At 35.6% G+C, this 23,539-nt stretch overlaps 1 protein-coding gene across 5 annotated transcripts in view; it reads right to left on the reverse strand.

Moving 5' to 3' along the window:
• Window positions 1–1,578: 1,578 nt before the first annotated feature.
• SBF2 (SET binding factor 2) overlaps window positions 1,579–23,539 on the reverse strand; it is a 258,678-nt gene continuing 236,717 nt past the window's right edge. For 4 of the 5 annotated variants that reach the window (XM_027737251.2, XM_027737269.2, XM_027737260.2 and 1 more), the window contains 9 exons: window positions 23,350–23,535; window positions 16,869–16,995; window positions 15,691–15,818; window positions 13,533–13,766; window positions 8,813–8,917; window positions 7,227–7,420; window positions 6,732–6,819; window positions 4,408–4,539; window positions 3,902–4,131 (listed from right to left, as the gene is read on the reverse strand). In XM_027737251.2, the coding sequence (XP_027593052.1) occupies window positions 4,033–4,131; window positions 4,408–4,539; window positions 6,732–6,819; window positions 7,227–7,420; window positions 8,813–8,917; window positions 13,533–13,766; window positions 15,691–15,818; window positions 16,869–16,995; window positions 23,350–23,535 (1,293 nt within the window). In that variant the 3' untranslated portion in view covers window positions 3,902–4,032. Of the gene's footprint in view, window positions 4,132–4,407; window positions 4,540–6,731; window positions 6,820–7,226; window positions 7,421–8,812; window positions 8,918–13,532; window positions 13,767–15,690; window positions 15,819–16,868; window positions 16,996–23,349; window positions 23,536–23,539 lie in introns of all 5 variants that reach the window. The other variant, XM_027737242.2, reaches the window with a different exon arrangement.

A 23,539-nucleotide genomic window follows, 5' to 3' on the forward strand; every position in this document is an offset into this window, starting at 1 on the left:
AAGCAACATATGGAGTCTACGTAAGAAATCAAGTATCTCAGTTTAAGAAAGACTCTTTTTCTTCTCAGGAGTGATTTAGATGAGCGCTATGACAATCTCAAGTCATTAAGAGCTGTGTTATTTCACACGTGTTTGCTAAACTGGAAAGAACATCAGTGTTAGTCCCTTTGGCTCCCAAAGGCAGCTTTTGGATGGAGGAGAAGCTTCCATAACTGTCAGTAGTAAGAAGAGGAGTTATTTAATTATTGTAATATGATTGTGTATAAAGATGGTAGCTTTCGCTGATTACATTTAATTGATTTGAAGATTTTGTATTATGGAAAAAGAAACATAAAACCAATTCTCATCAGCAGCATTTGTATTAGTAATCCACTCCTTTGAGAGGCTGATTGGACTAGTAAGTGAAGAGAGGAAACAATGCAGCATCTTCATTTGACAGTCAATTAAGAAAAAGTTGTATGTGAAAAAACTCAAAGACGAAAATTTCCCAAATGAGAGGGTGGATGCTGACACTGCCCCTGGCTTGCCCAGTAGGCAAAATCTGGGAAGCAACTGATCAAGTGCAGACAATACCCCAGAAAGTAGGGGTGACAGTGATACTCAGCATGAACTTTAGCATAACTGGGGAATGGGTAGATTAATTTCAGTTTTCTGACTCCCCAAAGCAACCACAGGATAATCATGAACAGACAAAATATTTGGATGATCACAAATATGAAAAATGAGAAATGTGGTGCAGCCACTTACACATACTCCAAGAATATCACAGGATGAAAAGGCAAAATGACAGTATTTGGACAAGATCGCCACATTTTTGTTATGTCTGAAATTCACAAAATATCAGATACAAATAACGTGTGTGGGATGTGATACAAAATTCTGAACATTTGTTCTTGGGTCTGTTAGCTGTTTGTGTATCATTACATAACCACTGACCCACACTTGTGGCATGCTAAGTATTTTATTTTTTAGCGTACTAATTCTAAGGTTCCATGAAAAGTAAGAATTTTTATAGAAAACACTTGTTTTTTAGATAGGAAAAAGAAATCACTAACATAATATCCCAGTAACGACTCTTCAAAGCTTAAACTCAGTTCATTCCATCGCCTACTATGTGGATGTTTTATTACTGAGCACAGAAGGGCAAACAATCTTCTTCTCTTATGTAAGGCCCATTGTAATTCTCTTTCCTATAGCAGGAATGTTACGATACACAGCACAAGAACAGTGATATGACACACCAGAGGAAGCACGTTTGCCTCATCCCCAACTCCTGGATGGGTTCCTTTTTCTGGAAAATTTTTCACAGAATATGAAGATGAATCCCTTTGTACACAGAATTTTTCCCAAAGAAATTCTCAGCTTCTAATGCTCTACTGCTGCTGCCACAACTTAAACACACAGGCAAACCTTGCGGCTCACGCTATGAAAACTTCCCCACATTTTTTCCTAAGTCTTTGTTTGAATCTTCATTTTGCAAAGAAGAGACCCTCAGGGACACTGCAAACCTTGCGTCTTCACACCAAGAGCCTATTTCTACTATTCCCTCATGTATTCCTTATACAAACACCACAAATATAATTTATCTCATTTCAGCTTTTATTTGGATATTTTTAAGTTAAGTTGCTCAAGTCCATTTTCCATCAATACAGACACTAAAAATTGAGATCAACATTTAAGGCAACATTAGCATCCATGCCAAGCTCAATATGCAAACCGTATCATCTAAGCACCACAGCATCCCAGAATTGTCACAGGTCCCCTACCTCCGTCACACGTTCCCTTTCCGTTTTACCTCTGCTACCCCACGCTGCACTCAGTTACTCAATTTAGATGCACATTCTCAAGCAAGACCTTGCCATTTTTTTAGATTTTATTTCTTACGAACTAGATCATTGTTGCATAAAGTGATATGAGTGAGAGACGTTTCAGGGTGAAAGTATGCAGTTGACTTATGATGCAACACAACAGAGAATGTTCTTTTAAAAATCTATTTAACGTCATTTTTCCATGACTTAGTACAAACACTATATGTATTTTTTAGCCTTTTAGTAAAGGCTATACATTGAGACTTGTTAGAATGATAATTTTGCTTTAAATTCTGATTTCTTTAGTGTTACTGTTGACAAGTGTTTGAGTTAAGGATGCTCAAGTGCAACTTTGATGTAAGAATATTTACAAGTATACAAAAGACCACATAGTTTTTAATACACCCACTATTCTCAATACAGAGTAAATAAGGATTTGTCTTGTGCCCATGGAACATTTCAACATGTGGGTTTTGCTTTTTTCTCTTTTACAGTAAAAGGAAAGGTTTTACTCTTCCTTAAGAAGTGTATTTATTACAAGATGGTTAGCATACATATATCACATAACATACAAGAGTTAAAATTAACTAGTTACAAAATAAGCAGTGGTATGTATATTTTCATATAACCTAAGAACACAATCAGTATTTTACAAAGTACATATAAAAGTACTTCATATACAAAGAAAAATACAAATGTGCAAACACCATTGTCACAGGTGGAAATTTGTCAATTGAAAAATGCTAGAAAAATCCTTCATATTTTTGTTTTGAAATTGCAAAGGCATTAAAAACAGCTGCATTTCCTATTGTGTGTGGTGAGAAATCTAGGTTCCTTTCTGACAAAATACATTAGTTATAAAAAAACCCACAAAATTTAATAACTGAAAAATCTTGTAAGTATAGTCAGTTTGGTTAGGTTGACATTAAATTACAAGCAGAACGTCTGGAAAAATGAGAAAATAGTGAATCATATATACAGACCTTTTGTAATATTAGTGTGCTATTTAACATATTAACATTTCAAAGTAAAAACAATGGCTTTATTACCTACATATTCTACTCAATGTTCTCACTATTCGTAGACTGTAAAATTTCTACTAATTTGGGGCTATTAAAAATGTTTTGCCAGGATTTTAAGCAGAACAAACACAATTTCATCAAAAGTAAAAATCTATAAACAGTCTTCCAATTAATGTGCAAAAAAATGTTTAAAAAGTATCAAATCACAACACATCAAACTGGATTATGTACATATTTAATATCTGTAAATGTTGTTAACTAGCTAGTATTGTTCTGCTACAAATAACTTACCTCTGTCCTGCAAAATGTCTGCATTTTAAAGATTTCAGTGCAAGTGCTTGCTTCATTGTTTAGTGCATTATCATGTTCGTTATTTTTTATTTTACAGTGAGCAGAACAGCATATAAATTAACATATACAACTCACACATAAGAGATCTTTCTTCTACTGAATTCCTAGTTTGTTGTTTTCCATTTCTCCTGGCCAGTTTTCTTTCGTTTATCCCATTGTAATTGCAAACAGGATCCAAAATAAAAGTGCTATGGTCTTCAGATAATCCCTAGAATTTGAAATTCCATAACAACATTGCAGAAGCACTCAGCAGAGCACAAGATTAGAGAATGACCTGCACACTGAGAAGACACTTGAAAGTCACTTTTTGGTCTTTAAAAAATATCAACTGTCTATAAACATTGGCAACCTGATATGTATGTCACCGGACTCACAAGCTTTATTTATTTATTTGTTTTGAGGAATTGCAGACATGTTCCCTCTTACTCGTGACTAGCTTGGAAATAAGAACATTCTGCTTAAAAATCTAAATAAAGTAAAAATGCACTTCTTGGAGGGAAAATTTCTACAAATTCCTTTAGACAGGTTTCCTAATAGAATAGCTCTGAAATGAGAAAACCGGGATTAGATGATAGTGCAAGTACAGCCCATTTTTATAGCTAGGAATTGTACTGAAGAAAGAGGAAATCCAGGATAAATGGATTATTATTTTTCCAAGTCCTCCCTGCAGAAAAAAAAATAGCAGTTACAGTGGTTATAATCATTAAACAGAAAAGGAACTTTAACATATTTTGAACTTTAATGGCTGAAATGTAAGGAACGCGGGTTGTCTGTCAGTAACATTCCAGAACTTAGCTTCTTCCAGGAAGAGGTGCTTTAAACGTGACTTTATCATGGAATACTTTTCCTTTCTAAGCATCTGAAATGCAACTCTGGATCCTATCCATCCACTGTTGAGCACTCTGTGCATCTTGGGCACAAAAATTATACACACGTTTATTTGTCTTCAACTGCAAAGGAAAAACAAGAACACAAAGACAGACAAGTCAACACACAGAAAAGGAAACTGGAAAACTCTGAACTGTAATAATCAATGTGCTAATTGGGTGTGAATGTCACATTTTTGAACTGTTGCTGTTGAGAGTGATGCTAGCTAGGTAAAACCTTGTCTTGAGATGGTATGACAGCTCCTTCCCAGCTCACACCTTTCAAAAGGGCTGAAAGTAGTAGGTTAAACACATCAAAGGAAGACAGTTTGACATAAAGTAAAGACCAGATGTACTTACATCAAAAAATGCTTTTTCACTTGCATGTTTCGGGGCTCCAATTGTTGGAGAAGCAGGAATCACAGTTTCTACTTCTGCAAGGTCTATGTGTCCCTTACAGCTTGTATCCTCACCAGAGTCATAGTATCGTAGCTGGAACACAAGAGGTAAAGAAATCCAAATGTGTTATTTAGATGGACCTTTCACTTTTCTTCCATTTTCCTGGGTACAGCCTGGGGGCATGGAGTGGTAAGGGTGGAAGCCACAAACATTATTAGGACCCGAGCAGATGGGGGGAAAAGTATTTTGTCACCAGGGTTTCATGGCAGAGAAGCAAATAGTCGTGGATTGCTTTTGGGTAGAGGACATGTGAAGCATGTGAAGCATGAAAGTAGAACCTGGTCTGTAGGATTCAGCATTCCTTCTTAGTTTTTGTAACAGAACCAGCTCTTCACTGTTCATTACATTCAAACTAACTCAAAAGCTTTACTTCACCAAGGCATTAACAGAACACTTTCCCTCTGTATTTCAAGAATTTAAAATGATCAGCAAAAATTCAAGTGTAATTTTATGTAATTATAAACTACATAGAAAACTCACATTTTCCTACACTGTACATAGTGGTTGAACAAAGTCTGCTTTTTCTTTTTTTCCTTGCAAAGATACTTTGATATGAATATTATTCACTCTGTAAACTGAGTTTCAACATGTAAACCAGTTCCAAAAAAACCCCAAACCAAAAACCTGACAAAACCCCAATAAATTCCCATAAACCAATGCAAAACAGTAACACAAATCTTCACAGCAAAGGTCAAACAACAGAATTCCAACTAAGATTGACCTGTATTACTCGTACATTTATGATACTCAGAAGGATATTTGGTCATAAAAAAAATGAAAGTATTTTTTTCTCCTGCAAAATGAACCTTCTCTCCTGTGTATCAGGAGGAATAATTACAATCAGCACTTTTTGCTGATATTTTACCACACTAATCTAAAAATTCTCAATCAGCATTTCAAAAGATGACTGTCTTTATCTATATTACATATTTTTAAGTGTATTGACTACAATAAATTAATATTTTTAAACAAAAGCATGACATGAGTCTCAAAGGTTACACCCCCTATTGTGTGGAATATTTGGCTCAGTGAAGATTACTGCCTCATGACCCACCATTATTTGAAGCACCCAGGGCCAAAAATTTCTACTGCAGAATTCTGGCATACACTGTAAATTGGATAAAAAGCTTAGACCAACAGATCTTTTCTGGTTTTGGTGCTCTTTGCTGTAACAATGATTAGGTGCAATATATATGAATAATTTTGCTACTAAATTTATGTGACTATGACTAATCTAAAGTACTCCTATGTATGGCACCTGAAATGATTGTGCAATCAGGAACTTGGCATTTCAGGATTTTTAGAAATAAAGATTTGAGATGAAATTTTAACCCATTTTAAGCAATTCACAAAACTCATTTCAGAGATATCTGTGTTCCTGCTCTCCACACTAGACATTCACACGGAGATTCCAGGTCAGGTTTCTGAAATATAGGCTACAGAAAGCTCTAAAAAGTCAAGCGAGGTAAATGGATTTTTCTGCTAAAGTAATTCAGATTATGGTTTTCCAGAGCAGATAATGCCCTTTTATTTGCAAAGAAAAATGCTCATGTTAAAGTGCTTGAGGAGCAAAGAGGCTACAAAATACACACTGAGCGTACAATAACTACTACAGATTCAACATAAATGCCTGAATTAAACTTGCTCAGTTATGATATTAGCTCTCAGCAGCCCAATTGCACTCCAGGAGATACCTTCTAAGTTTTTCCCTCTAGTTCAAATAAAGAGTTTTCAGTTCTTCTGGAAAATAAAGAGGTCATGTTAAAGGGCAAATTATGTTCACCACTTAATTGCTTAATTATATTCTAGAGTTAGCAGTGTTTAAAAAAATTGCTTGTAGTGCTTGTATACCACAAATCCCAGAAAATGTCCTCAGACACTGCATGGCTTTTTTTCCCCTTAGCTGTGAAGTAGGCAAAAAATGTTTGGGCCTAAACAAAAATGCATGACTTCCAGTCCAAAAAGTCTTTTAATGATTATATGCTAAATAGTTATCACTCTTTCAAAAAAAGCAAAATATTAAACCCCCTCTGTCCATGTAGAGTGCTGTATCAGCTACAAGATACTCAAGATAAACATAGATACATCTAGGATAATGTAACACAAATCACATCTGAAAATAATCATTATTAGTATTGTTTGTAAAATCAATCCATACAAACCCAGGAAATAAAAAAGGAGCAAACTAATAATAAAAGAAGTCCATTATCTGGAAAGGTTTTTACCTGGTGTTTTGTCACATCCAGCACAAACCAGCGAGGTTTCCAACCTTTTAGCAAAGCCCCTCTTTTGTACAGCGTACCTTCAAAAGACCTGAAAGGTACAGAAAATACGAGTGATTCCATAATATGAATAAGCTGATATACAGAGGCCCCAAAGTGGCTACATACATATTCAAACACCTCTTTTACTGCACTAAAACTAATCAGTTTTAAGCCTATCGTTTAGCTATTGGTAACTGTGATAAATACTGCTTCAGTACTTTGCATGCATTAAATGTACAGCTAGTTGCTTGTGCACTTAATAAAAGGGAAGATGGAAAGATGATGCTAAAAGATAGAAGCCCACCAATCAAGACAACTAATGTAATCAAAACCACAAAGAAGGAATAAAGTAGTCACAAAGCACTCTATGCCTATAAAAATTTCATTTTTTCCTAAGGCGGAGATTTTACCGATCTAATAAAATATTCATAAATACTCTATGATTATTTGGTTTACCTATTTTCATCATTCTTTGACGTGAAATGATTGTACAGCGTTGTTGTTCTTCTGTCTACTCCATTAGAGGGAGAGATGCTTGCACTCTGCTCCTCACCCAGCCCACTGTCAGGTATTTCCAACAAAGATCTCTTTTGATAGGAATGTAGATTAGCTGACATCATCCCTGAGGAGCCAGAAGGATGTTTCCGGAGCTAAAACAAATGATAATAAAAGAAAAAAGGTAATGCAATGTGTCTTGCATTGTGAGACTGTCTCAACATTATACTGACAATACGTGGTACAACATGTAAGTTGTGAATTATTATGAGGCCAAAAAAAAAAATCTTCTTAATACAAGTCAGTGCTGCCTCAGAGAAGAAGCCAGAGGGATGGCAATTCCATGCTTTTCTTAAGCAGAAGGGTTCACAAGGTGTGAGAAATTAGTCTTTCAGAAAAGCCTCATGCATTCTGGTGATGGAACGTTGAACAATATTTCCCTTGCTTTCTCAGAAGCACCTAGAACTAATCAGATATTTGGATACAATAAATTTACCTAATTTCATGGCAAAGGAAGGGAGGGAAGAAAAAGACTGCAGTTTCCAAGGGTTACTTTACAGATTCATACCATTTTACTAGAATCTCAATAACCTGGCAAAAGAGGGATCCTGAATGTGGTCTTAATCTAAATGACAGCGTTCTAGAGACAGAGTTCTTTGGAGTTCAGCCTTAGCTACGTATGTATCTGAGCATCCTTAAATAACAGCTAGGACAGGAGACTGACATCAGATATATTTCTACTTGCATTTTATTTTCTGCTTCCAACTCGGCTTTGCTAGGATGAAACTTTTTTCATCTTGAATTTGTCTAGGATATGAAGTGAATGTGAATGACTGACAGACATAAAGCATATTGCTTTCCTGACAGCAAAGGACAGATAACAAAGCAGTGCTGTGGACTAACCACTGCATGGAGTGGAGCAAATCTGAAAAAGGACAGGAAGCTGAAGAGTTGGGGTACAGTCTTGAGCTGGTAATTACTGTGACAAATTCATAGGGAAAGCTCATTAAAAAAAAAATCTAACATTATTCCTAGTGCACACAGATAGCAAAGAGGCAGCCTTTGACTTAGGAAATATCTATATTGTCAGCTATTCCTTTTACCACAGCCAAGAAATGGAAACACAAGCATGAATACTTCCTACCTTTATTTAGAAACTGATAATTCCATTTACTCATGGGAATATCTTTACTTATCTCTGAAACTCTGTGATGTCCTTTTGGCTACTTTCAGTAAATGAGCTTTTTTTGTACTTAAAAAATCTTTTAAATAGATAAAATCATATATTTGTGTATTAGTAAAATACTCATGCTCGTTTTCCATATGCCTTCATCTACTCTGGAAAAGCAATTAGATAAATAGCACAAGTATAAATATATTTTTCTACACGAAGAAATACAAAGCCAGTATCATGGGTTAGAACAACATATTCAATTTTTCAAAAGCAGTATTTTACTCCAAGAAATACAGCGATTTTGTCAGTGCCCCAGGTAGCCTATACAGCAGGAATGGAATTATTCTATTGGACGAGCTCTTTTACTACTTACATTGTCTTGTCTGGTGTCATCCTTTAGATTCATTTTGACCCTTTCCCACAAGAGCTGCCACCTTTCTGGGCTCTGATTTAATTTACTTTCCAACCTTTCGATTTCCTGAAACAAACAACAAGGGTTTTCTTAAGGATAAACATTTCTAACTGATCACTTCCTGGCAATCATTTTTATACAACCATCTTTATACAACCATCTTCTAGCCAATGTTTTTACACAGTGACCCTTCAGGCCATGTTGTCCAATAAAGCTCAAAAACCTCTGTCAAATGAGCTATAAAATGAAATCCACCGGACTCAGGAGTCAAAGGCAACCAAGTACAGCACCAGCCACATCATTCTTCCTGGATATCCCAGGTTGGGGGAGCCACTATGCTTTCAATTCTCTGCTAGTTCTCCTGAACACACAAAATTAAACACCAATTGTCCCAACAGAAACACAACAGTGATAAGGACAGGCTGTATTTTATGAAAATATTTACAAAGAACAAACTCTGTGCCGTGACGCCAACATTGCACATTGCCAATGTTAACATTTACCCTGGTTTATAAAATGTGATACAAAGCTGTAATAAAAGAAGGAAATGAAACAGAAAGATTTATTCAATCTGGATGCCAAACTGTAACAACATGTTCTTGTTGTGGACCTTGGGAATATGACCTATGTTGATAACCTCTAGTTAGGGTTATTTCCTGCTAATAAGATAGCGCAAAGTTAAGTAAAAAGAGGCAATTTTATTAGTTTATGTTTACTTGTGGACACTCATTGATACATTTGTCATGACTTTGATGTGTGGTCCATATTCCTTGCCGTGCTTCCTTTCCGCATTTTTACTTTCAACAACTGTATTGTTATGAAAATCTGATTATTAATAAAATAAAATTAAAAATTCAATTTTGCAAATTCAACTAAGAATTGATGATGGAATGAAAAACTGCCATAGGGCAGAGACTTCCCATACTATACAGAAGTCAACTAAACCCCAAGACATTTATTTTCAAAGTAGAGAAAGTAAGTCTCTACTCATTAGGTAGTAAGTCTCTACTCTACCTAATAATTAAAGTAGATTTCATAATATTCTCCAAGTCAAATTGTCTTTTTGATCAAAAAATTCTTCAGGAAATTGCTATTGATTGAAAGACAGAAAATTATTATATTTTTAAAGTAAGAAAACATTTTACCATGAAATTAACTTCCAAACTAGATTTTGAACTCATAAGTGAAAATAAAAAAGTCAAACTCTTCCTTGCTGAAGGTAAATTAGAAAACTCTGAAGTGAAATTAAATATAAGAAATGTGGTTTAACAGCAAGAATCAAACCAGAAGTTTTAAATTCTGGTAGTTAAAAGCTACACAAGCCACATAGGCTCTCTTCCTGTTAAAAAATAAAACCAGAATAGTTTTGTTTGGAGTATCTTCACAGGTAGATACAAAAATAAGGAATGATGAACAGAAGCCAGACTAAAGCTTTTTCTAGATTACTTGTTTCTCTTTCAAAGTGCTGAATGTAAAATGCTTCTGGATGGGAGACATAAAACAGAATCAATTTACCACAGACTTCTTATGTTCAAAGGCTTCCCAAATTGCTGCAAAAGGATACAAGCTCTTTATTGCTTAAAGTTAGTCAGGTTTTAATCTGATCATTCTCTTTCTGCCCTAGTCTTGACTTCTGAGCACGAATCTTTCTCTGCAGAATCTGGAAGTAACTGAAACTTGTTACTTAGCAACTGGGTCACATTCCATCTTTTTTGGCTCCACAGTGAGTAGTGCTTCCAGAACTTAAAATGAAAAACTTTCAACAATCTCCTATATATAACTTGAAAAGTTAGGAATAAATTCTCCTTCAATAAACCCCATGTAAAAAACCATACATGTCAATAAATCACTAAGATTTACTCTTGCCCCTTCAGTTTTAAATTTTACTGAAAACGCCAGATTTTTTTTCTTCCATGTGTGGAATGGACTATGAATAGATGCATTTCCTTAAGAGAAAAAAAAATCCTTAAATTTATCTCCCTGGTTCCTCTTCTGTTGCAGGTTTACAGAAGCATAAAGAAAGGTTACAACAAATACAATTGTAAGAATATCCAGTTCCTGTAATTAGCAACTACAAGCAATTAGCATTACTGTGCCTTTCAAAAGATCTGCTAAGTAACCTCTTTGTAATATTTGAATGGTAGAGACAGCAGTTGACTCTGCAGAAGCTCCAGAACTATGGAGAGTGATCACCTTCTTTGTATCCACAGTGTGTTTGTGCACACACAAACCAATCTGGACAAAGTCCTACACAGTGAACTGTCCTGAGAGCGACAGAGAATTCTATTTTGGAAGTCCTTCCTTGTCAGTATTGTCTTTTCAACTCCTGGGCTAAAAGGTTTCTGAGACCACAAATAGGGAGATGCTGAATGTGTATCTCGTGATCCAGATGCTGCCTCTGTCAAGTGTTCAGACTTGTGAGTGCAACAAGTTGCACATGGTCGGTTGTTCAATATTTGGAATAAACTTTCTGGTTCATGGTCTTGTTGGACATATCAGCTTTTTTGGCACATAACTGGAAGTCATAAAACAGTGCACAATCAGAAGTGCCATTTTTATTGTTCTGCTAGTTATTCATTGACGCCTTATACAGCTTTATTTCTTTAGTGTATATTTGCAGCACAGGTAATTTCAGGACTGGCACCCTGAAGTGGCATCTCTGCCAGCCCTGCTCGAAGCAATCACCATTTAATGTTCAGTGATGTAACTGATACACAGGTTCATCTCTCACAATTCTTAAAACTACTGGAATCTGATCCACCCTTAACAGAAGAGCAACAGATTGTACCATGAAAATTCTGAATTAAGCCACTCAATAACTTCTCTGTTTCAGCTTTACATCCTGAAGGGCACTGTCTAGTTTTTGATTGAAAAATATCTTTAGAACAAACAAATTTGGGCTTATCGTTATAAACTAAGTGAGAATCAATCTTCCCCAGCAATTTACGATGCTAAATATGGTCTGAGTTCAAACATTTTTTGGATACCAACACATTCTCAGTGGATTTATGATTAAAGAGAGGTCTTTCTCTCACATCAGCAATACCACTAAATTAACAACTTGTTTTAAAAGAAAGTTCTCTTTGCTTTTTAAACTTAGAAGAATATTTTTGTAACCTTTATACGACCTCTTCAGAGTTTTCCAAATGTTCTTTCCATCGCTATCTTTTATTACTATAATCTAATTCACAAATAACATTTAAACTCTATAAAACCTGACCCACATATCTTTAGAATATAATATGGCTAATTTCCCTGTTATATGGCAGTTTCTCACAGTTGTGTATATGGAGAGTTTGGCATCTACCCCAGGAAGAAATGCAGAAGAACATAGTTGCTGTATTCCTGATGTACTTGTGGCCTCCAGTTACCTGATAGGAAAGTGCTCTGTACTGTGCTGAACAATCCCTGATATGACCCCTGCTGACAGACTGTTCTTTCTTTGTATTTGTGAAGTTACAAGTGCTAAGAAGTCAAAGGGAGTTTTACAAGAGATTATTTTTTTTTAATTGGGCATTGTTCCTGTGTTTGATCGATTAGGATTGGAAGGAATAGACCAAAGGAAATTTGAGGAATATGCCAGAATAAAGCTAACTTTCTTTTAAAAGCAAGTCTATCCTCAAGGACTCACATCCATTCAGAAACTTCCTGCATTAAGACTTTGCTAAAAATCATCAATTCAGGGGAATTCGGGGTCCAACAGCATATCCCAATTTTCCAAGCATTGCAATATCAGGCTCCATAAACCCAGGTTTAATACAAGGTAAAGTCTTCAAAGAGTTTTCAAAATAAAAAGCTGCATGCTGATGTGTATCTGGATATATATGTGGCTTGAAACAATGGCTCCAGGAAGTGAATAATGCCCTTGTCATTTTCCTGCACCATCAATTAAGATGATAACCAAATGTTAGGACTGTTAATTAATTATAATCAACGAACAAACCTTTAAGAGAAGACAGATGTTAAATCACTCTAAATAACTACATCAACTACCATGATAGTGGGATCATTTTTCATCTGCTGATGAAGAAAGGACAAAACCTAAGCAGCCTAAATGAGCCCAAACAAAAAAAAGACAAAATCAAGCATCTATTTCAAGAACCAAAATATTTTGAAGAATCTAAATTTACCAGTTTAGTTCTAGTAAACATGAATAAAATAAGAACAATCATGGAAATATTTTCTGAGAAATTTGGGCCAAGTTGTTCAGTTTATATTTGTGTATCTGCCTCCCACTTGCTTAAAAATCAACAAGTGTCAGATTCTATTCTGATCTGTCTGGAAATCTGTGTCTCTGTTATTTTACCACACACCTAGAGAGGTCAAGAAAGCAAGATTCAACATTTGCCCAAAAGAAAATAACAGTTTCTTACAGAAGGCAATCTAAAATTTTATTTTTTAAAACAGACAGGGAAAAAATGAATCCATGACTAGTTAGTAACTACAACTGAAGCATACTCCCAGAAAAGTGTTCATTCAGAACAACATAAACTTTGCAGGAAGTCTCATTAATTCACAGAAAACCCATAATTCCTCAAGCTCAACCAGTCAGTTTTACTACACACCTGTTTTGACATCATGATCCTTTTAATACAGCATATCTATAAGGTAACAACTTAAATAAAAAGTAAAATTCACGAGCATAAGAGAACTTACTGTTCTGTGTAACACATGTACTTACATTTAAAAGGCTGGTGATGGCATCAGGTTGTATTTTTTTAACATCATCATAACATGGCCATACTATTTTCCTCTTAGTCTGAGAGAGTGAACCATCTGTTTGGTCCGTTTCCTCTGAAACACTGCACTTTGCAGGTACCATGGTCCAGTCATAAGAAGGACCTGTAGCCAAAATCTCTTCTACATAATAATCCCACTTTTTGAGGCTGGACATATTTACATTTGGTTTCAGTGCCTATTTGAAACAAAGGGTTATTATAATGACAGAAAGGAAGCCTTTGAATTTCAGACTTAGAATATCAAAAATGCATTTTTTAGATTATTCTAAATTGGACAGCATATTGCACTGGGTGAGTAGTGCTGCAGTTTGCTAATCTGCTAATTGGCTAATTGGCTCAGTCACATCAAAACCTAAAATTAATAGGTTTGGGAATATGCCCAAGCTTTGGGAATATACCACTCAATTTTATCCTTTATTAAACCAAGTGCCTTCCAAGAACTCTAATTCAGCACATGTAGTTAGCACCCTCACAGTCTTTGTGCCTCCTGTTAAAGACATAACAGGAGCCCAATAGCAATCACCCTTCAATTTTTCTCAGCAGAAAATCCAAGACTCTCTACCATCAGAGAAAGGAGATAGGCTGTGTAATGGAGGTGGACGTGCCACTTGGAAAAAACACAGTAATATAAAGTAGGCAGCCAGAGACTTAGGGTCTTTCAGAGCAGTTTAAAACAGATTGTTGTATTAAAAATGTGGGGTTTTCTTTTCTGTCAAAAAATAGGATAAGAATTTCAGTTTGCATGCACCTTACTCGAAAGGAATGACTGATTCAGGTGAATGGGCAATTTTGAAGTCTGAAGACTGATGCTCAGTCATAATGACTGATTCTGTTATTAGGACTAATTCTGCAACTATGACACCATTTCATATGGGGAAAAATGTTTTCTTCATAAAAAAGAGAAAGAAAATACTACCAAAGTACTGAAAGCTACTCCTGACTGCTTACAGCAAAATGGATAGAGCACACAGTGAAAAAGCACCCAGCAAACTTCAAACTCATCAGTGATGGTCCTACAGAGAAAATGGATGTTTCTCTAAAACAGAGAGAACTGAAGCACTTTCTATCCACTCTATCTACTGATTGACATCATCCTGTTTTCTCCCTGTTCCCTCTTGCACCACCACATTATTAGGTGAATATAAATGTCATGTGTGGGCTGAAAGCAGCTGCACTGTTGACTGCAATAATGATCTGATGCAGATTCAAGACACCTTAAGGAAAATAATCTTATTTTTTCTTCTTTTTAAATAAGTTTGGTCTATATAGCAGATTTGAGTGCAAAGTATGTTAAGATAAAATGTGGTGAACAACTGAAGGAAAAGGGAAAACCAACGAACACCAACAAAAACATCAGTGGTGCCACGGCCTCAGAGGCAGTGGAGATGTCCTGTCATTATGTTTTCTGATGGACAGACACACAAACAAATGATTTATTAGGGTGAATCTCACTGCCAAAGCAGGAGAGAGTGGCACAGGAATGAATATCTGTGGGACAGTGGATGGTAAGGACACCTTAAATCAGCCTTGTCTCCAGAACTACATTAAGAACAGCACCTTTTTCTCGCAGCTCTTGAGATATCTTGACTTCTTACCTGGCTATTGCAGAATTCTACAATGGTGAGTGTACTATGAGTTTTATGTAATTACTCAAGACACAGTCCAATCTAGTGGGCATACAATATCACATGAGACAGCAATACAGATAATGTGATTCAATCAGATTGTTATGAAAAGTGTCCCATTATGACTCTAAGCTCAGTTCCCCTTAACTGTGGTTTGGACTATGCAATTTTTTTTTTTAACAATATGTGTAAACTTTAAGACAATTTAAAAATAATTCATATAATTAATGAAATCAAACAATGATCTTTATTTAGATCACCATAAATGCATGTTCCAGAATTTGGCCCTTTAAATGATATTTCCATGACTAAGATGACTGAGATTATCAGTCTATGAGACATTGACGAGTCTGTCAAGTAGGGTCAGTTTTGTCCACCAAATGCTTAATTCAGATCAGAACAATTAAGATATCAAAATATACTCAAGGAATCACTCAGGATAATAAAACACTTGTACTTAAAAAAAAAATCATACCTCCATCTCAGCAGGGGCATAGAGGTAATTGAAGAAAATAGGGCTCCTTTTGTGCATCTTTTCAATACATTCCCAAATACAAATTCCTTTTTTGGCATGTTTATCTCCTTTATCTTCAAACAGTGTCCCTAGGGAAAATAAGAGTAGCAAAAAGATAACTTTATGATACCACATAACAAATGCTAAAGCACAGCCTAAAGGAATTTCAGAGAGTAAAGGTACAGTCAAATCTACTATTAAAGCCCATGTGACAAGAAATCGTATTTGATGAAACAACTGCTGTGATTTGCAACTGCAACTATTCAGTATGGTTATATCTATAAGCCCGTTACAAAATTTACTGAGATACTTGAGTGTGTTTCTGAATGTCCCTCTCTGCCTGCAGCTCTGCTGACTCAGCAGAGCACCAACTCCACAATCCATACTGGAAGGAACCATAGGAGGTCATTGACTCCAACTCTTTGGTTTTGTTAAAATGAAGGTAAATAATAGAAATTAACTTCTTTGTCAAAATAAAATGGTTGCTCAAATCTAGTCTGTCCCCAGGTACAACAGGTTCTAAGAAAAGCATTACAATTGACCAGCTGACCACAAGAACCAGCCCACAAAGCAAAGGAATTCAGAGCAGGTGTTTAGTGAACAAGTTCCAAGAACAGCCTTGACTGTGGTTGTGTAGGCTTATTAAGAAGGTAGGTAAGGCCTTGGAACCAGTAAGGTTGCACAGGACAGATGGAGTAAAAAAGAAAATACAAAAAGAGAAACACTGAAGAGAATGCAAGAGAAAGAAGCGAGAGATAACAGATGGAAAGGCTTTTCTTTCTTGAAACTTCATGCACACTCTGAAGGATTCCCAAGGACTCTGTTTCTGTTAAAAGAAGGTATTTAGTAGGGGAAACAGAACTATGTGGATAAATTGCTAAAAACCACTCAGGCAAGGCACTAATTTCTTTCACTTTCTCTTAGTCCCATCAATGGCACGGCTCAGGAATCACTGATGCAGAAAATTCTACATGTTCTTTACCTCCATTTTGCTTTTTATACCTGAAATGCAATTCATTACATCATCACCATGAAACTACTGGATCACCTTATACCAGGCAAAGTTTTGTAAACCAAACAGAGGAGAAAAACACCAAAAACTACAAAAGCAATATGCAAGAAACAAACATCACACATACCATGTTCTAGTCTTTCATAGTCTGAATCCAGAAGAAATGTTTTAAATCGATTTGATATGTGATGAAAAGCCAGAAACTTCAGATAATATTGATTGAACTCAAACTCTGTCGGGTATTGGTTATGAATCTAAAAAAATTAAAAAAAGAAAAAAAAGGAAAAAATGTATATTGAGGTATAATACAAATAGATATGTAAGAAATAATAAAGTGAAATGATGGCAAAATAATTCCACTGTGAATGCTGAAAAAGAATGGATCCATAAGCATTTTGTCTAAAAATATTTTGAAGATAAATTCATGTATTGTCTATGCTGCAGAAACATTTCAGAACAGAGTGTACTGTATAATAAGCAGTATTATACTCTGTACAAACCCCAGGATTCTTCAAAGGAATCAAACTGGATATAAATCTTCTGTGATGACTCTTGAGACACCATGTAACTTCACAGTCAAAGATGCTACTCCTTGGATGTGGCTGGAAATGAAGCTTTAATTGGAAGGTTTTGCAGAGGATTTCTTGCTATTGCTCACAACCCCACATAGCAGACATGTACAGAGACAATGCTGCAAATGATATTCCATCTACCACTCCTGAAACAGCTAATTTCTCAAGTACTTTCTAGTCTACACATACTTCTTCCTTTTCAAAATTTGACCCAAAATATTACAATATGAAAAACCTCTCACACTGAGCAGGTGCCTTGCCATTATTCTTTTAAAACAGTGAAATGTATGTAACACCTTAAATGGTTATCCTTACTAGGCTGGGTATCTATCTAATTCAGTGAATGTCTCCAACAGGAGTCAGGAGCAAATACTTAAGAAAACTATACAAGATCATCAGAGTACAGCACTGTGGGATAGCTGATTCTTCACAATTGCTTCCTCTTTAACATTATCCTAAAGACCCTGGTGTAAGATTTTACACATGAAGTTTAATATTCATGGCAAAAGTTTTTAGCACTAGTTATTCATACTTGATATCCACATAAAATGAACAATTCTAAAAATATTGATGAGATATTGCTCAGAGAAATTCCATGTTAATTTAAAATTTAAAAATTACTCTTCAAATAACTTTATGACTCATGATCATTATTTTCAGAATTAAACATGGTAATTAAGTGAAAATTCCTAAGTACAGTGGAAATATGTACAACTTGCAATTGAAAAAGAAATTGCTGCTTGAATTTCACAGTTCAAATATGTCCCACTGTGCTTTATTTAGCTTCACATCAAACCTGTAAAATACCTTTAGTTCTGCAAGCTTACCCTGCCTTATCTTTTTCATTTCCACCACTCATTTTCCCAATCCATGTTTTCTATTTAGTCTCTATTGATCAGTTACTCAGTGGAGAAATGGGGCTTTTTTCAATACTTATGGGACTTGTACTAGACTACTTGAAGCTCCTTATGTTTAGATTTTGTCATATACCAACTGAAAAAACCCCAACCAGCTAAATAAAGGGAAAAAAAGTGTTTAGCAAGGAAAGGTTGTCTACCAAACAGCGACAGGAAAATCCCTTGAAAGGACCTAAAAACACATCCACAGCATTTCAGACAAGAGAATTTGTTGCTCTCATATCTCACTATTAGCTTGGGGCTAGGCATTGCAAATGCTAAATACTTTAAGACGTCTCAGTTCAATATAACCACACTGATTTTATCCCCACTTCTCTCCTCATACAAATGACTACATTCCTGCACTGATTTGTAAGAACAAAGTTAAGCAGAATTTTTTCTGTAATAAACTCAAGGCTCCAACTTCATAAACTAAGCAACACCGTAGTTCTCTTTATAAAAAAACCTCATTTTTTTCTGCCACATATTAAATTAAAATATAATTCAAGTACACTGATTCTGTTCAAAAATTACTATTGGGCAGAAATCCAAAAAAGCTCTGCATGTGTGTGCATCCGGACACACACATACAAGTACTTCGGTACACATTTTCTCTTTGTGTTAGGGGAAGTTTTCTTTAATATACTGTAAGAAGGAAAGGTGATATTCTGCTAGTTTACATGATTTATACAGGGTCTAATTTCTACTTTCTTAATTTCTACTTATGGTCCAATCATTATTTTAATACATACAAGAATTACAAGAATAAGCTGCTTGTGAAATCCTGCCATGGATCTAAGTGTTGTGGGTGATCTCCTTTATGAGATTTTTGGAACTAGAAGCAATTAGAAGTTACTATAACACAATTTACTTTTTAAGAGAAAACAACGATATGGCATTTCTTTGATAAAAGTTAATAATATAGTCATTGATGTTGTCTGTGTTTTAATGTTTGTGGCTGATTTCAGAACACTTGGAGATTGGGAAAGATTCCACAGTTAGGTGAAGTGAATACTGTTACTACTGATTTGTTTAGCTGCAGCGCAGTTAAACTAAGATATTAGGTATAAAAGCTGCTGATAAAATGAAGCTCCAGCATCAGACATGATAAATTAGAAATTTAACATAGGAGAAAATAATTGTGTTAATTTAAGCAATTAAAAATAACTACAAAAGAGATACTTTTATTACTTGTCGGCAAAACAGCCACTTAGGTTGAGGTTAAATATAGCTGATTTTTCTCTGATAATCCTTTGGTGGCATTTCAGTTAATTCGTTGATTTTAAGGGATATGCTCAAATTTTACATGTAAACTACAAGCAATGTTTTACACTTTATAATTTCAACACTTACCACCTAGAAAGATAAGTCTACAGGGACAAAGTAACTGCATTAGTTTTTAAAATGCTTAATCTCCATAATATATGAACATTTTAAACCTGATTAGACCTACAGGTGTTTCTAATATTATGATTAAAGAAACTCAATATTTTAGAATTCTTTTCAAAATCACTGTTCCCACAGAAGTATTTTCCAAATGTATTTAATAATCTTGCACATTTATCAGCCTTCTTTAGTTTTCCAAAACTTCTATCAGCCTTAGTTTTCTAAAATATTCTGTTTTTTCTAAATTCCATTATATATCAATATTTACTTAGTATAAATGAGAAATACAGTACTCCAAACATCCTGTGCTAGTAATCACTACTAGGCTACTCCTGCAAACACTGGAATATCTGCATATATCTACCATGGGAGTAGCACACTCACCTCCTCTTACACAGGGTGCTGTAACAGAGCTCCTTATTGAGCTTAAGAGAAGTCAGCTCTAGAAAATCATCCTGTTTTAATTATATTTAATAAATTACCAAATAGACACAGAAGAAAAATAAGAAAAGCTTCCTCACTGACATCACTTGCATAAACTCAGTCTCCTTAGAAGCAGAGAAAGTATGTGCCAGATGCTGCTATTGTGAAAGACTGATTTTGCATTAATAATTCAGCTGACACCTGGAGATATTGGCATAAACAATGACTTTTTATAGGATGATGCAGTTCTAATTTAGGAATCACTGCTTCAGTTGTTTTCTCTGTATCTTTAGTTTAACCCATGACATTAATGCATGTAATGGCTCTGCGGTAACTTTCTGACTGTACCTCCTATATGGACACTAATGGTTAAAAATATTTTGAAAGGACCAAACATCTATTTCCAGTTAATAGGCAATTTTAAAAAACTGATCATAATATATTCAGGGTCAAATTGCAATCTAGCTGGATTCTGTAGTTGTCTAACAAGTTGCATAGAAACCAATGAAGCTTAACAAAAATTTTCAAGTACAAATGTTTACTAAATTTATTTTTTACAGTAAATTCCTAGGAAATTTCCACTAATTTGACTCCAAAATAATTCCCCTAGAATTTACAACCATACTGTTATAATTTGGTATGTCAATAGTATGCCATCATGAGTTAGAAGACTAATCTTCATAAACTTGGTTCTAGAAAACTTACTCAGAATTGCATTCTCAATGGGATTCTAAGTCATTTATCTTACAGATTTTTTTCTAACAGCAAACTAGTATAAATTATCTATATTACACTGATTATGCAATAAAGCTCTGTTCCCATGCCATGTCTTGGATAAAGACAACACTGGGTAAAAAGATTATAACCCCTACACAGCCCTACCTTTCCTCACACAAAGTTACTGCCTCCTTCAGATTGAGCTACTGAACTGCATCTAATGGTCTTTTCTACCAAATCTTTTCTATCATTTTGGCTGGAAAAGGTAGGCAGGGTCACGTGAAGCCCTCAGCTAACAGACTGGAGGGGTGCTGACTCCACCGGAGCAGCAGTAATGAACAGCTCCAGATGGCCTGCAGGAGGTAATCCTCCTGCTGACACTGCTGCAGCCAGGGCATGTGGACACAGCCCAAACTCACAGACCAGGAAATACAGACCTTTCTGTAAAATGTGTCTGTTAATAACCTGCACCCTTTATAATGCCTCGGAAGGATAGAGAAGAGTCAGATATCTGTGTCGCGCATCAAAGCCGCTGTCTGAGACGAACTACAAAGGCAATGCTCTTCCGTTTCCCTGACACGTTCACATTTCAAGCAGCAGTATCTTAGGCACCTTGCAGCCTGAGGCAAAATCATACCTGACAGTTGTTAACATCAGGGATTTATCCCACTTTACATTTCATCCTAACTTTTAAAGGTGGGATGATTATAACTCACTATTACACGATCCTAGAGCTGCAGACTGCGTTAAACATAACTTAAAAGAAACCCCAAGAGTTCTGCCATGAAGAAAACATGGTAAATTCTATTTCATTACAATAAACCAAAATCGTTGAATTTAAATTTTAACTTTGTTCTGGATAACCCATTTGTTTCAAAGTTTGTGTGATCTCTGGACTCAAGAAAAAAACACCATAGAGGTATGCGTGGATAATTTCCTTGCTTTTCTTTATGCCACCTTTCTAAGATTTATTACAGTAGAACTGGAGCAAAGTGTTTCCAGGGTCAGAAAGAGGATGTAGGCATCAACAAATGGTTGATGGGGAGATGCTGGAGTGATTCACTTTGAAATTATACTACTGCTTAAAATCAAATGTAAGTTCACTCCATTCCACTAATAGACAGAGCTATCCAATCAGGTAATTTAAGCTTAGAGAAGACTCCTGACAGCAGAGAGAATACAGCACCATGACCAAAATGTATGATTTACACGCAGAATTGAACAAACCACCAGGCAGATGGGTTTCAGTATTGAAGATGGGTTTCAGTATTGAATTGCCATTGCAACCAAGAATATATTTTTTTCTACTTCAGAAAAGGAGCAACAACCCTAAGCCTATTTTAAGAAATAGTTAGTGTGACAACTGGGCAGATTAAGAATGAGAGATGCAGTACTGATTCTTTTTAGAGAAATCTCCCTATTTCAAATAAAACAAACCAGAGGACCACAACCACTGGGAAAGAGAATGATGGAACAGAAGATATGACAAATACTTCTAAGGTTTCCCTAAGGGGAATGCTGTAGGAATCAATCCAAATTCCGAGGATATGATTCATTAACTTCCAAGATAGCAATAATGATGACTGTTGGTGTTTAACATCGGGATGCAAATAGTTTTTCTTTTCAGTAACATGTTCTTCTCTAAGTCTTTACTCATCTTCTTATAAGCTCATTCATTATCAATCTGACTCATATCTGAAGATGGTTTTTCACTGGTTTAGCAAGTTATTTAATCTGTGGAGTTTGCTTCAGGTAGCAGAGTAAGTCTACTTACTGACTTCTCTTTCATGCAAGTATTCACTATGAACATGTCTTCCCAGTAAGAAAGGCTGGTGCTTCAACAGTTATCTTCTGTGAGACACGGTCATCCATAAATTTTAATACAGGTTAATAATGTTAAGGAGACTTTCAGCTTTTCCAGTGAGAAAAACGAGAGAAGTGGGACAAGAAGGACACACGTACAAAGGAACTGTGCAAGCGCCTATCCTGTGTTTGCATACACAGAAACTCTGTGAAGAATTTACATTGACTGGTTTCAAATCAAGAAAAGGATAGACTTCAGAATCAACTTGAAATGAGTATAATATTCTTAACCTAACCTCTTCCTACACAACACAATTGTTGGTGTCCCTCTTCTTCTGAACATGTACTACATAAAAAAATCAGAACATCTCAGGACCCCTGGTTTATGGCTATCATTGTTTCCAGAATTAATGAAGTACAAGGCCTTTTCAAGGCTCATCATCAGCACAAGGCATTAAAAAATGTCACTGTAAAAATCAGTCAATTCCTTCTTCTGAATAAAGATGTTTTTAAGCTAAGACTGCCAAAAGCCAGTCTTAGCTTAAAAAACTTTTATTTGAAATCTCCACATATATGACCTCAATAGATCCATACTGCCAATCATCCTTCTTAGTCTGCTTTGTGCGGATGGGTCAGTCTCCTCTAGACAACCACTCCTCTTCTTGAGGTGCACTCCATTCAATTTAACAAAAACTAGAGAAGGACATTACTAGCCTTCTCAAACCCTTATCCACAACGTCTAAAATATTGGCATATACACATTTCTTTATGTATCCTTCTTGTAAATAAAGTTAGATAGAGGTTGACTTACCTGATGCACACAGTCTAAGAACTGTAAGAAAACAGGAGCAAATCCACTACCCTGACAATTGAGACTCAGATTACTACGTTGACTGAATTTATGACCAAAAGAGAGCCATTCTTTTTCCACCAGCATTCGGAAGCCTTCAAGCGTCCTATAGAAGGGATCACTGAGTAACTGCACCAGAGATACCACCTGG

Source organism: Pipra filicauda, unplaced genomic scaffold, assembly GCF_003945595.2.
Source record: "Pipra filicauda isolate LSUMZ 115617 unplaced genomic scaffold, ASM394559v2 scaffold26_size5592650_pilon, whole genome shotgun sequence".
Taxonomy (NCBI): domain Eukaryota; kingdom Metazoa; phylum Chordata; class Aves; order Passeriformes; family Pipridae; genus Pipra; species Pipra filicauda.